Source organism: Zonotrichia albicollis, chromosome 2 (genome assembly GCF_047830755.1).
Source record: "Zonotrichia albicollis isolate bZonAlb1 chromosome 2, bZonAlb1.hap1, whole genome shotgun sequence".
NCBI lineage: Eukaryota > Metazoa > Chordata > Aves > Passeriformes > Passerellidae > Zonotrichia > Zonotrichia albicollis.
In genome coordinates this window covers 108,996,631-109,011,740 of record NC_133820.1, presented here as the reverse complement: position 1 = coordinate 109,011,740, position 15,110 = coordinate 108,996,631, and the positions used below count along the sequence as shown (strand labels likewise).

The 15,110-nt window shown below is 38.3% G+C and overlaps 1 protein-coding gene across 1 annotated transcript in view; it reads left to right on the top strand.

The window, feature by feature from the left end:
* ANOS1 (anosmin 1) overlaps nt 1–15,110 on the top strand; it is a 135,296-nt gene that overhangs the window by 75,461 nt on the left and 44,725 nt on the right. Inside the window, exons 5-6 of the mRNA XM_005487543.4 lie at nt 4,451–4,635; nt 11,590–11,719. Of these exons, the coding sequence (XP_005487600.1) occupies nt 4,451–4,635; nt 11,590–11,719 (315 nt within the window). The remainder of the gene's footprint in view (nt 1–4,450; nt 4,636–11,589; nt 11,720–15,110) is intronic.

Sequence of the window (15,110 nt, the reverse complement as noted above, 5' to 3'; positions counted from 1 at the left end):
GCACAGTGAAAGGGTGGAAAACTAGTGAGAAATGTTGCTTAAATTTCTGATTTTTCCCCTTTGTGAAGCCCATGTCTGAAAATCTGTGGAATGTAAATTTGTGGCTGAGTCAGCTTAAGCAGAACAAACTTTCCCAATTTAAGTGAAATCTCACTTTATTTGATGCCAATGAGAGAGAATGCAGCAGGAAAATATTTAATGATAAACAGTTCAGGTAATCAGAAATAACATTTTTGTCTACAAGCCAAGCAGATGGGACTACCAAGTAGGAACTGTGAAATAATCTGCTTAAAGAAAAATCAACACAGAACGACATAGTGCAAGATTTTAATATCTGCATACAGATGTATATTAATTCATTATTTGAATCTAAGGCAATCTTATTCAAAAAAATGTAGTTTATTTGAGTCCTGAGATTCTGTGAATAAACCTTTTCTTTGACATCCTTGGAAAAGAACATATAAACTAAGAAATTTTTTGCTTAGACAAATTTCAGAGTTTAATTGACTGGAATTTAAAAAAGCTTTATACACTTAAATATTTAAAAAATGTTCTCCTAATGCAGAAAAATAAGAATGTGTGAAAATAATATTCTTTTACCACGTGGTTGGTGTTTTTGTATAAGAATAAAATCTTCTTATGTCAGTGATAAAAAATAAATATTATTCAGTTATTCACTTATTATTCAGATAGAGTGGGCTCTCTGTGGGAGCCTAATCAGCAGAACTCTGATCTAAGCTCCAGGCTTAGGTTTGAATCCATGCTTATTTCCAAATGTGGATGGAAACATATAAAATGGGTAAAGAAGATGGTGAATTTATTTTTAAGTTCATTACTTTAACTAAGATGTTGATAAATCTTTTTCAGTGTGTTCAGAAAGGAAACTGTCTTGTTTGCAGGATGCTTTAGAGCAGCCCTTTTAAAACTCTAAGGAATTGGTACACACCAACACCTAGCACCTTTCAAAATGAAAGTTATTAAAATGGATCACTTACTTGTTTCTTTTGTCTTACTGAGACAAATGACCAGAGTGGTAGAGAGGCATTCATGTTGTGTGTGTAATGATTTACACATTCAAGCTCCATGCCACAACTGCAAAGCATTCCAGTAAATATAATAACTGGAGAAGGTAAAAACAAGCAAGCAAATAAAACAAGATTAGATGCTCCTGGAGCTGACAGAGCATATGACAGGATGTGATACATTCTGTAACCACACACTGGAAGGTCTCCTCTGTTTGGCCTGATTAAATGGGAGCAGAACTAACCTTCCCTAACATCTTATCACCGATCTGCAGGAGGTGCTGGCTTGTAAGAGCATATATGTCTTGCAGAGGAAGGGCAAGCTCCGTACCGTACTGCCTTCTCAGCTGATGAATTCAGCTAATTAGCCTCTTCAACCTGTCTTACTGCAACAAAAGACAAATAGAAGTGGAGCAGCCTTGCTATTCATTTCCTCCAGGGGTAAATGACCTTCCTGTCACTAAGGAAGAGCAAACTCTGCAAGCATGACTAAGATCCAGTGAATAAGTTCAGTACTTATTCTTATCATTTTGACAGCACTCACAGCTTGAAAATGAACTCAGATTGAATCTAAGAGTCTGCAGAAGTTTCCATAGTTTCACTGTTGATCAAGTGCTGGAGATTAGTTATAACAGTAGACATAAAATTCCCATCTGATTTGTTGGATTACCAGACTGAATTTGCTCTCTAATACTGAGTGCTTAAGTCCAATCCTAAAAAAAAAAAAAAAGTTAATATAAGTACACTGCCACCAAAGACATATTACAAATGCTTTTGGATTAATGTAACAAGTACATTTGCATCTCTGTTGGGAGTATTACTAATTGGTTATGTAGTCTTCACATATTTATATCCCTTTAGTGGAAATATCAAATATTCTCTCCTACTCTTATGGCCTCACTCCCCCCTTCTTTACACTGTCTCTCTCTAACTAGTGAAGGACTTGAGAAAGTGTCTCTGCAAATCTGTGAAAAAAAGGTAAATTGTGAAGGGAAGATTTGGACATTCAAAGGGTCTGATGATGTGGCAAGATTATGGTAGGATAACTGGGGTCAGATGGTCACCCACAGTTTTATGACTCTTCATATTTAAAGCAAAATAGTTTTGTATTATAAACATAGTGTACAGTTTTAAGTGTGCTCATCTCTTGAGTGCTTGCAGAACTGTGTGTGCTATTGTGTAGATGCCATGGATGTACCCTTTGCAAGGCACTCTAATGGAGACATTTTGAATTCTGGGGGAACCAATGTTTAAGATACAGGTTTTCATGACACACCAGTGTGCAGCTACTTTTCATGGCACTGAGATGCATGTGCTGTTTGAAAGACACATTTAGAACCATTTTTCCTGGACTCTGCTATGATACACATAAAGTGATCAGTGATTTGAATTCTTTGGTTAAGCACTGCAGACTTTGGACTAAGGCAAACTTTGGAGCACTGCATACTGAGAGCTAATTTGTTCCAGCATGAAAATAGGGGCTGACCACTTACATAAGAAAAGGCACATTGAAGAGTAATTGGATCTTCACATCTGGATATTAAACTGATGGTGCTGGTTCCACAGAAGTATTTTAAAGTGCACTTGCGCCTGCTCTCATTGTTTGTGCTGCCGTGCTCCATCTGCACGCGATTACATAACACTGAGATCCTTGCAATCAAGTGAATCCAACTGCCCCTAATGCAAAGCAGATGGAAGGTTTCTGAACATGCAAATTGTGGGATTATTGTGTATCATAACTAAAGAAGGATTTGCAAATGTGGAAATCCGAAGTCACGTTCATTATGTTAGGCTATGACATTAGGCTATTGAAGGGTATCCAGCGTCTAAACTGCTGTGATAACCACATTTAGGTACTGTATTTTTTTTTCAGGTGGATTTTAGGTTTCTTGAAGATCTACAAGATGATTTTCATTTACTTTTAGGTCCTTGTATACTCAGGTTTATAAGAACACCCCTTAAAATGTAAAAGTGGTTTGTTCACTTGAGGAAATTTTGGTACTAAGCCATCTGTGGCAGACTGAGTAGGAAACAATTTCTCTAATAATACATGAGGTGGCCTTATGTGGACAGTCATTGAAACAACAAAATAACTAAAGTGCATATGATAACTTGCTAAGAAGGTTTATATGTCAATACAGAGATCATATTTGTGACGTATCCTCAAGTGACAAAATGCTGCACACTCAAACATAAATATTCCTAATGTCTGTCTAGAGAAATGTATCTAACACTTGATTTGTTGATTTAATCAAAAGATGTCCAAATTGAAGAGTTGTTTTTTCCTTCAAGCTACTGCAGATGTTTTCAAAAAGGTGATATTACTGGCAGTATAACAACATAAATAAGCATCTCTTGGTGTCACTGTGTGATGACAAATTACAGTAATATTTTAGAAATGTATCTTTTTCTCTGAAATGCAACAATTTTACAATATAAGTAACATATCTATTCCAAGATGTCTTGGAATTACCTTTCTTAGCTCTTCAGGGAAGAGTGGGGAGGGACACATCATGCAGTACAGCTGCCACATGTGAGTCAATAAGATCATGCAGCCACGGGGAAGCAAACAGCTTTCTTAAGTACATCAGACTAATGTAAGATGTATGAAATAATCACACTTCACTGGTCTGCACTGCTGAGAGCTTAGACACAGTCTGTGTCCAGTTTTAGGCTTGTCTCTGGAGAAGGGCTCAAAGCTGGAGAATCTGCAGAGGGAACTGCAAGAATGCACAGGGGTCTGGGAACATCGAAATTAAAGGGAAATGGAGTGCACTGTGGTTGTTAGACTGAAGAAGGAAACATTCAGAAGCACGATAACAGTCTTGTGGTACATGGAAAGCTTTTCCACAGATAACAGAAAGAATTTGTTCCCCATGATCCATGAATATCTTGGACCACTACTGAGTTTATGATGCAGCTGAGGAGGCTAAACAAGGCAGTGAGAAAGCTTTCTTCTAGCAAGGATAGACAAGTAGTGAAATAGGCTACTATGTGATGCTATGGAAATTTTGTTACTAAATGTGTTTAAGGATAAATTGGGTGAAAAACTGAACATTAGGTACAGCCTATTCTGCTTGGAAACAAAGGAATCTTTCTCCCAGTTGTATTGGGCAAATGTTCTCTGTAAAGTCAGTTTTAGTTTACAACTTTCATGTCCTTCAGTTTTTTAATGAAGTAAATAAATAATTTTGAAGATTTTTTTTAAAAACAAATTTTAATGTTAACAGAGATGGGTTAGCTAGGAATAGTTCTGAAACTTCCATGCTTATCATTCCTCCCTTTTTGGCATTTTCTCTGATAAACAATCTTTTTTTTTCAATTATTCTTTATACATCTTCAAATCTTTTATACAGCTTCATCTACAAATGGCTTAATCATATCTTGTAAATTACTCATATATTTTTATCTGTGCATTCCTACTACAGGTGTTCCACTTAAACCCCGGAAAGAATTAAAATTCATAGAACATCAGTCTGGAGACCTGGAGGTGAAGTGGTCTTCAAAGTTCAATATTTCCATTGAGCCTGTGATCTATGTTGTTCAGAGGAGGTGGAATCAAGGGATCCATCCAAGTGAGGATGATGCTACGAACTGGCAAACTGTGGCACAGGTCAGTTCTTTTAAGCAATATGGATCTAGTCTCAGAATGTCACAAATCTCTTGAAAAATGTAGAATTAGAGACCAAAATCCATTCAAGGAAGCACATTAGGGACATAGTCGTTCTGAGTTTAGTGGGACTCATTGCACAGTGTCCAAGGCATGGCTTGATTCTTGTCAAAAGTAAAAAATCAAGCTGGTGAAAAGGCTATTAATTAAAAAAAACCAAAAACAAACCAAAAAAACAAAAAACAAGACTAAAAAAAGAGTGAAAAAAATTACTAAAACCTTTATTCTTTGTAAAGTTGTTTTTCTCAGGTGTGACCCTCCCAATTCAGAAAAGTCTATGATATCATGCTCTTATCACTCAGTGCAATCCAGACTAAAAATGTAAGATTCATGAGCGAATGTTTCTTAATGAGAAGCAGCCAACAGAGCATAAATTTTCACTTAGTTCCTTCCCAGTTTCAATCTGTTTTTTACCATGCTGACAGTCCACCTGGATGGCAGAGTTCCAATCATTTATCTTACTGCTTCACCCTTATCCCTGCTGACAAGAAAAATAAAATGCTGATTTTGAAAAGATCTGCAAAATATCATTATAGCTAGGAAAAAAAAGGATAGAGAGAATAAGTAGAACTGTCCACAAAGTCGAGTAAGGGATTTAAATTCTGTGACAGTTTGTGCTCATTCTCAATTCAGATTGTGTTGGAAAATGCTGTCTTACAAAAACGTGAAGCTTGTGAGGCTGAACACTCAGAAGTGAATTTCTTAGCTCCAGCATGGTGCTAGAGGGAGCTGTCACTATGTTGTAGTCTTGCTCAGGAAAAGCCCCCTGCAGCAGACCCTGGCAGGAAACCTTGCTTGTGCAAGCCCATGAGAGCATGTCCAAAACTGATCAAGTCACAGTGGCTTCTGATCTCTCAGCTGAGGTGCAGGTCTTGAACCTGCATTCTCCATTCCAGGAAACAAGCTCCTGCCTTTGTTGCAAGGAAAATAGCAAGCAGTAAAAATGTGCCAGATCTGAATTACTCCTCACTGTTACTGAGCCGTGCGGATGTGATAGACTGTAGAAGTTCAGCTGCAGTGCCTGGTGTATCCAGGCTGCAAAGGTAGCGCAGTGCTCTGCTGTTTCTCATCCCAGACCTCATGCACATTTCTGGGAACATGCACTGTAGATGCTCCACAGTGGCTGAACATACATGAGCCCTTGTCTTGCAGTGCATCTGCAGGAGAGTGTTTCAGGAATGTGTTCCCGTGCTAGAGCAAGAAGAAGCCTGACAGCTACCTTTCCTGGGGTCTGGTGAATGCAGGCAGAAGGGGCTGAGTTAATCACTGTGGCAGAAGAAGCCTCCTCCAACTGACATCTTTCTGACGACTTCCCTGTCCCTTCTGCATCACAGGAGACACAAATTTGACTGTGGTGGACCCCACTGGGAATGTCAGCTCAGAGGATGCTTCAGGATGCCTGGCTGGCTTTGTGAACTGTGTATACCTTATGGGACATGCAGGCTGGGCACCCTTGCGGGGTGCTGGTAATCAGAATTTGTGTCTTTAGAGAGTAGTGTACCTCCATGGTGCTTGTAGTTTTAGACATCCCACCAGGCAATCAAATTTGTTTGGCCAAATGTGATAGAATTTGTTTTGCAATATCAGCAGCAAGGATGGATATCCAGTTTGACTACAGTGATTGTGTGCACAGCCTCCAGGCTTCCCTTGTCTGTGTAACTGAGATGTTTTTCTTGTATGATTCCAAAACATTGAGGTATGAGCCCTTAATTGTAGGCAAAGGCTGAGAAGAGTTGAACCATTTAGCTGAAAATTCCTGGAGCATCTCAGTCCAGGGAAGATGATTCTGACTGTTGTTTTACTCTGCAACTTAAGGTAGAGACCATGTAAAAAGTAACCAAAGATCAAAAAGGCTGTGGGTGAGGATCTGAATTTCTCTATACTTATACCATATGTAGCATAAACAAAGTTATTGTTTGCAGCTTCTTATAAGAAATTTCATAATATTTATCAGAGTTACTGTCTAATATTTTTTGGTATGTTCCAAGAACAAATGGGGTTGTAATTTTCAATAAATTAAAGGGGTTTAACTTAAAAAAAAAAACTGTCTGTATTTTATTGCCCTTAGAGAGGTTAATTTGCAAGTAATTTCTCATTTTTGACCCAAATTTTTCTTTTGTATTGAAACAATAATTTTGAAAAAGTTTGTTTATTATTGTGCCGTGTTTTTTGTGTCATCTCAATGTTTTCTTTTTAAGGAAGAAGGCACAATCTATTAGTATACTATTTTGCTCTCCAATTATATAAGAAAGCAAACATATTGAAAACAATTTTAGTAATTTCTCACTTCTGCAGGAAGGGATTTTTAATGTATCATAACTAAACTGCGTTAGTTTTTAACTGTGTATTTTGGGGAACATTTGATATGATTAACAATTTGACTAATTTCCATTGGTTAATATAAAAACTATGGTAACTAAGATGCTAGTTAGCCAAGCTGGCTGTGATGTAGATTGTCCTAAGTGTTATGTGAAGTTTCCTACAGTACTGTAACTTAAGATTTAGCCAGCTGAGCAGGACCGGCTGCATTATCCTTTGGAAATACTGCATGTCGTGTGAACAGATTTACCATTCCATTTGGTACTAATTCTCTCTAAAAATAGTAACATTACTGTTTACATTGGAAATTCAGCTATTTAATCATATTACTATAATATAATAAAGTTAATTAAAATATACCAGGCCGGTTATTTTCAGACAGAGCATGTCTGTGTTGTGTGAATGGACGTAATGTATACACACACACACATATATATACATATATACACATATGGGCAGTGATGAAGTACATTCATTAGTCTAGTCCATTACTAAAACAAATAAGGGACAGTATTTACTGATGGCTTGATTGTGACAGACCCTAGTGCTTCACCTTGCAATTGTCTAAACTCTGTGGACAGCTAATCTTCAAAAATAAAGCTACTGAAACACCTAAAATTCTGGTTCTGAGGATCACAAGGAAATTCTCAGCCCATGACAGTGAGAAATACCTGCTGGATGGAGCTGACCAGGAGTCCTGTACACTAAAGGTTTCTTTCTCCATCTCCCAGGGGAGGCTTGCTTTGGTAAGCAGAGAAATGAGCCCACCTTGTGTGGGATTGCATTCACATGAAGTAGGGCAGGTCTGCTGTTCTTTGTTAGAGTAGTGGATACAAGGCTCAGAATTTCTTTTGTATCAGAGGAAACAGAAGCTCAGCTTTTCTGATACCCTGGGTGGAATCCCTTCGCTTTTTGAAATGCAAATTCTTTTATCACTGTGTTGTTTCCAAAGGTGTAGAGCTGTGAACTCAGCAGGGTAAGGCTGTACTCTCCTATTTCTATTAAACCTTTGTGCTACAGAGAGGAGTCCAGGATTCATAGTGGGGAATGAGAACAGTGAAACAGTCCATTGATTACTGTAATCCTTGGATAGAGGAGAGTCCTCTGTGCAAGTCTTTGCTGTGAAGAGTTCTTTGCACCAATTTTTAACGTATATACATAACATATATAAACTGTCTGTAGTGTTGACACGAGAATGCCACCTGAATGGTCAAACTGCTGTGCTGGTCAGATACTCTCTTTCTTCTCCCTCCCAGTCATAGTAAATCCCACCTTTCCCTTACAAGAAATTCTAACTTTCAGCCTTTCTTTCTCTAAGGAACAGTTTTGGATGTAAATATATAACATAGTTATATATATAGTTATAGATAGTTATATATATAGTTATAGTTCTAAGTAGGATGCAACATCCAGGGTGCTAGGGAATATCTTCCCCTTGCCTCTCATACAAAGGATGGAATTGAAGATAGGTCATCCATGCTCTGGGATGCTCTTGATCATTATTCAGTTGTAGGCGCAGCAGAGGGAGATTTCTGTAGCTGTGTTGAAGACAATAACATCTAATCCCCTTTTGAAGGACAGGATGGGGAGACTACTTACAGGAAAGGGCTAAGGATTTAAACAATTAAGAGCTACTGGAAGAGGAGTAGAATTGTCAGTGCTTCCTAAACAGAGCAGGTCTGGGCAAGTCTCAGCCAAATTCTCACAGAAAGCCCAACCTTGTTCTGCTTTCTGGCCACAGGAGGTGGCCTGTTGTCCCTTGAACCTAAGATGAGCTCTTGAGAAGTAATATCAAGGTATTATGTGTATTGTCCAGCTTATGTCATTAAGATTACATGCTTCTCTTATATGAAGTTGTATTCTAATGTAATAAATAGGGATTTTCCCTTGTCTTCATTGAACTTTGCATGATACTGAAGGTAGATATGTTGGCCAGTTATTTTGTTTGAGGACTAATTTATTATTTTATCCCAAATAAAACACCTGTTAGAATTTGAAGCTACCTTCCAAACATTCATCTTTTAACCAAACAATGCCAAATAAATGGTAATTATGATTCTCTAATGATGTGAGTGGTGATCTTTTGTTTTTGTCTTTTATTTATGATTCTTAAAAATTCTTTAAAAGAGTTGGTTTTTTCTTTTATATTCAGACAGAATTTTAGGTGTGTGATGAAATTTAACCACTAGTTATTTGGTACCACTCAGCATAGCTTTTAGTGGGTTTAAATTAATGTGAAAGATATTGAAAGGACTCTGAATATTATGACTGCAGCTCCAAAAATACTTTAGTGAGAATTAACTAAACTAAAGCAATTAAACAAACAAAAAAAAATAGTTATACCATTAAGGTAGTATAAGATCTCAGCAGTACTTAGTTATTTCTAGAAATTTATTAATTCTATGTAAAAGGTACTTAGAGGTGCCAAAGTGGTTTATATCATGGTGGTTGGAGGTAGACCTCCTGCATGCCATTGAGCTTAGCCGAGCTTGGCCAACAAAATTAATTATGAAAGTAATACGCCCAAGGCATGTTCATAAGTTAAAATAATTTTGGCATTATGGATTGACAGTTTATTTGATTTTACATTATTTCATGGTTGCCATGGGAAACTGACACTACTGAAATACTTTCTTTTAATGAACAGAATATGAGCTGATGCCAGTGACAAATAACACCCCTTTGAGGAATTTGGGATTGAGTTTATTCAGATTATGCTTGCCTTGTAACAAAGTTCAGCAAACATGTTTTTAAAAGCCCAGAAGACTGTAACTACTTATTTACAATTATACATTGGTCCTGAACCTGTTTTCAGTTGCATTAATAGGAGAGCTGGCTGTTGGAAAAAAATAGTATATTTGAGTACTCCATAAAATAAAAATAATTGCAAAAGTTGATTCAGGTAGGCTCTTTCTTCCCTGGGGCAAACCTTGGATAATTCACTCTACAAGTAACATAAAGGTTAAAAAGGGAAAGGAGGTGAGGTAGACTGTCAGGACTGTTACCCCTGCTTAAATTGAGAAGAGAGTGGTCTGAATGGAGAGGGACTCTGAGTAGCAGCAATATGTGATGGACTCAGAGTCTGAAACACTCAGCAGTCTGAGAGAGTCAATAATATGGTTTAGAAAGGGTCTCCTTTCCCTGCATGCACACACAAATGAGATATTTGTTTCCCTAAATTTTCTTTGTCACCAAATGAAGAGACTAAGTGGAGAATAACACCTGCAAATTTTATTTATCAGGGCTCTAAAAGGCCATTGCTGAAGAGCTGAAGCAAATTCCTCAGTTTCTGATTATCTGAGTTATGTCAGCAACTTCTGATTTCTTACACAGATTTGAAAGGGAGCAAGAAGCAGAAATTATGTTTTGCCTTTTTTTGGGAGCTACTTAGTATCATTGCAAGTTATGTTGAATCATATACAGGAAAGGTGACTTTTTGAACTTGTATAAAACAGAGCTTGTAAAAAAATTGGTGTAACTACATTTTTAATGAGCTTGCATGTTTGGTCAGTAATGGTAATCAGTGATGATTGTATAATATATTTAGACATGTATATGACATCTGGTTCAGGTTCGTGTGTTACTTTGACAAAAGAATTAAATCAAAATGTAGTAAACATGACATACTAAAGTAAATTGAAAATTGGCTAATCAAGAGGTAATTGTAAAAGTAAAATTTCCAAGTGGGTATGTTTTTGATAAGTTCTACAAAAATGCCACATCTTCTGTAGCTGGAGGTGATTCAGTGGTTACCAGGAGGCTATGTTCAGTTCTGGTGTTTGTACCTTAGGGAAAAAAAAAGAAAGAATGCAAAAGATAGTTCTTCAAAAGTTTAATGAGGTAAAAAAATGGAAGAAAATAGGGCTCAGCATAAGAATCTGTAAAGCACTTCCTGCTGAAAGGGTTCAGATTGTATCTATGCTTATGCCATATTTCAGTGGTTCTCCCCTCAGGATGTGGAAATTGAACTCATGACACTGGCAATCTCAGTAGGTTGTTGTTGGAGAAAAGGTCAGCTCCTATGACCTGAGAAAAGTCTTCAGGGAAGAGTTAAGGCTGTAAGTGTCTTTTTGACCTAAGTGCCAAAGATGTGAAAAAGGCTTACATTCATTATCTGAGAGTTTTGCATTTCCTATGAACTAGGAAAAGTGGGTTCTCACAGCACTGGATTTCATTAAGTTATTTTGGACCCCAGATTCTCTGAGAATTGAGAATTGAGGAAATCAGTCCTGTCACTTGAGGCAACGAGTTCCCTAAAATATCACCTGAACAGTGAGACCCTAAACACTGGTTTGAAGGTTGTGATAACTGCAGAACTAATTGTGGGAATTTAACAGCACTTCACCTATTTTCTAAAGGCTACTTTTTCCAGAAGAAACCAGCAATGCAGTGTAAAATTGGATGCTTTTATCATTTTGCTCACAGCTGTAAATGCTTTGCAGTGCAGAGTGATGGCTGGGGCCAGGTGAGGTGGCTGCATGCAGCTTGTGATGCTCAGCCAGACCGACGGGTGTTGCACAGCAGATGGCAGGTGGCCTTGTCAGGACAAGCAGTGTAAGTGTGACATTTTCCCCCCAGACCACGGAGGAGCGCGTTCGGCTGCCGGACACCCGCGCCAGCCGCTGGTACCAGTTCCGCGTGGCCGCTGTGAACGTGCACGGCACCAGGGGCTTCACTGCGCCCAGCAAGCACTTCCGCTCCTCCCGAGGTGAGTGTTCCTCGTGCTGTCACCTGCCTCTCTCCCCCACCTGCAGCACAGCCTGGTCTGCCTGCTTTTGTGGCAGAGGGTTTTGAGCAGGTGGGTTTTTGAGTCATTTTGTCACTTACTTTAGAAATGGTGTGAGATTTGCTTGAAGTCAGCAAACAGATTAAAAGCTGAAGTGTCATTATTCTTTTATCAGCAAGGGTGTCTATGAATAAAACTCCTTTGAAATATTTTCCACATGATTGATATCAAACTACATGACCCTGACCATGAAATACGGAAGAACTTGGGTTTCAGTGTGTTAATCCGAGAAGTTTATCTCTGTTTTTCTTTTTAGTTATGATAAATATGTTATTGTTATATATTTAGTAGAGTACTGGTATATTTTGTTGCCTGTATCTAAATAATTGTAGCAGCATTGTTTTGATGGAACTTTGGACCCTCTTAATATAATTTCCTCTTGATAGCACTAATTGTAAATGCTTAAGAATAAAAAAGAGCATAAATGCAAAGCAGCATGTTTCTGTTCATTACAAAGGCATGCCTGATGATCCACAAAGTATTGTAGGAATTTTTGTTGATAGTTCTGGTTTTGAAACTGTTTGGGTAATGAAATAACTTTGAAAATTATTTCTGTACCAGTAAATGGTACATGAGGGATAGAGGAGATAGAAATGGTTCTCCCATCCTGTGCAGTTCCTGGCATTCTCCCAGGTGTGCTTTTGACCAACATGAAGAAGAATTTTCCCAGATGACTCTTAGGGGGTTAGTATAGTACAGGGGTTAGCACAGGCCAGAAACTATTCCCATTAGACAGATGATCAGGATGTGGGCACCCTCTCTTAAAGGCAGTCAATAATGTGGGCATATCCAGACCACACTAGTCAACTCCAGTGCCAAAGAATGAGATCCAGCACTCTTCACTCTACTAATAGAAGCAGTTCCTAATAGAAAGACTTGTTATTATTTTAGTAGTGACAGAATCTTTATGCTGGTATAACTTTGCATACTTTGAGGATTGTATTTCCTCCTCTTTCTGCAGACTGAATTATCTTGCAGTACAAGCAGTTGCCATCTTTGGGTTCCTGTGCTGGCCTTTAGCTTTCTGTTTGGCCATAGTCAGTCCTAGAAAAGGGTCTTTTTGGTGGTGCATTTATAGAGGCATACAAATACTTTTGCTGGTTTGGAAGTTTTAATCTTTTACTGAATAACCATATGTTAACCTTAATGATTTTTTTGGTGCCCTGGCCTTATTTGTGGTGGGAAGGTTGGCTGCCATAGCTGTCCTGTTGCTTCTGTGACCACAAACCTTTTCATGCATAGAAGAAGTACTATTTTAAGAACTATGATACTTAAGTAGCATACAATTTCAGAAACATAAAATAATACAGTTTGTTTGAGCTGAGTTTACTGTAAGAACTCCTCAGCAACGGTACCTTTCTCTTTACTTCTTCAACAGCACTTCAGCAGATACAGCAGTTTGTTGCTGAATCTGGCACCAACTTTCTTTTAAATTGAGATCATTGACAGTTGTTTTATTGGATTTGTAAATATTTTCCAACAATTCTGCTTGAAACCACCATTACTACAATTACAGAAAGGTATGTCATGGTGGCACTGAGATTTTGGCTTGAACATGACATTTTCAGGCAGGATTTGTATAACTTTCAAAAAAATTGGCCCCCTTCTGGGTGTGCTAGCCATGCTCAAAATACCACCCTTGGTAATGAATGGAAGAATGTCCATGCTAAGTCATCCTGGAGGTCTCTTTAGCCCAGAATCTGCCTCCAGCCAGAGGTGGGTTTCTGGATAACAATGTAAGATCAGGATAAGCACATAGGGGTATTTCTTCAGAATAGTCTCCCAGCTGGCAGTAATTTGTGTTTCAGGAACTCGTGGTTTTGAAATCATTACATGAATACCGGAGTCCTCATGGTCTCTGAAGTTACCCCTGAAGCACTTGCTGTCCTTGAGAACTGCTCATGGCTGTCTAGGGGAGATGGAGAGCACTTTTAGGGCTTTGTGACAAGGGCAGAGGGATTCAACAGTACCTCTGCATGCTCTTACCTAATAAACCAAAATTTTGATAAGGGCAGCAAGTATGTAGCCAGCATTCTTCAAAAGGCTTCTGTAACTCTCAAAATAACTGTTTTCAAATCTGAGCTCCTGCCCCTGGCAGAGGATTGTGAATTGACAGACAAGCAGCAGCAGGGAGTTCAGTTAGCCTCGATCAGCCTGTGCTGGCAGCTTATTTGGCCATTCTAGGGTCTGTGGAACTGCCAGTGGTGTTATAAAGATGTGAGTTTGCCACATGAAATGTGCAGTCACTCCAGGTGACTCACAAGAAGGTGCTGCTGGGGGCTGACTGCTGGGAAAGATACTGGGATGCTCCTGTTGGTGTCTTTGAGCCTCCATATCCCCAGGTGAGCCGTCAAAGGGGTAGCAGTTAGTGTCAAACAAACATTTAATTACTACTTTGGAGCTCAGTGGGAAGTGACAGCTCCTGCCTGGTAGAGAGGCGAGAAACTGCTGCTCAGAGGTGCCTAGTTTTTTGAGTGCCAGCATCTACTGGCCCCTGCTGAGCTCCTACAGGCACATTTAACCTCCAGTTTGGAAAAGAAAAGTGGATTTTGGCACATCACCTTTGGAAGTTTGCTGCCTGTCTGTGCTGTGTTTGTGTGAAGTGTGGACAGAATTTCACATCAGTGTTTCACTTCACCCTGTTGTGCCAAGACTAAGAGATTATTATCTTGGTCAAACTTAGCAGTAGGTTTCTTCAAAAATAAACCCTTTGATCAGGAAACATGACAGTAATTCCTAAGACAGTTTCTCACGCAAGATACTGAACTTTTACCAATTGCTCATAAGTAATAATGAATAGAAAATTATTTGGGTTTGTTTTTTCCTCTAAAGGGGGGCAAATATGATATTTAATCTTCTTCTAGGAAGAAGTATGGCACCACAAAGTCTCTGTCACTAAATATTTTAAGATGTTAAGAGGAATATTCAAAAACGTGCTGTAATTACTCAGAGAGAGAATTTTTTGTCTGGTTACCACAATACTTTTTATACTGTTTTGTCTTTTTGAAAATGCAAAAAACATGCTCTCTAAGTAGACACAGCAAAATAAGGTTTTGTTTTATTCAAAATGATGTTAAGTCTTCTGAGGTAATTACCATTAACTTATTTATCACTAAATAAAACTCTTCATTTTCCAAAGTAATTTAATTTCTCAGTCATGAAAAAGACAAAAACAGGAAAACAAGAATATTTCATCAAGCATTTCAACTTGCCATTCTTCATCTAATTGTGTTTTGAGGTCTGATCTACTGCACCTTTGGATGCTTTTATGCTATAAACATTTGAGGTGAAGGTTTATTAGCTGTTTTACACT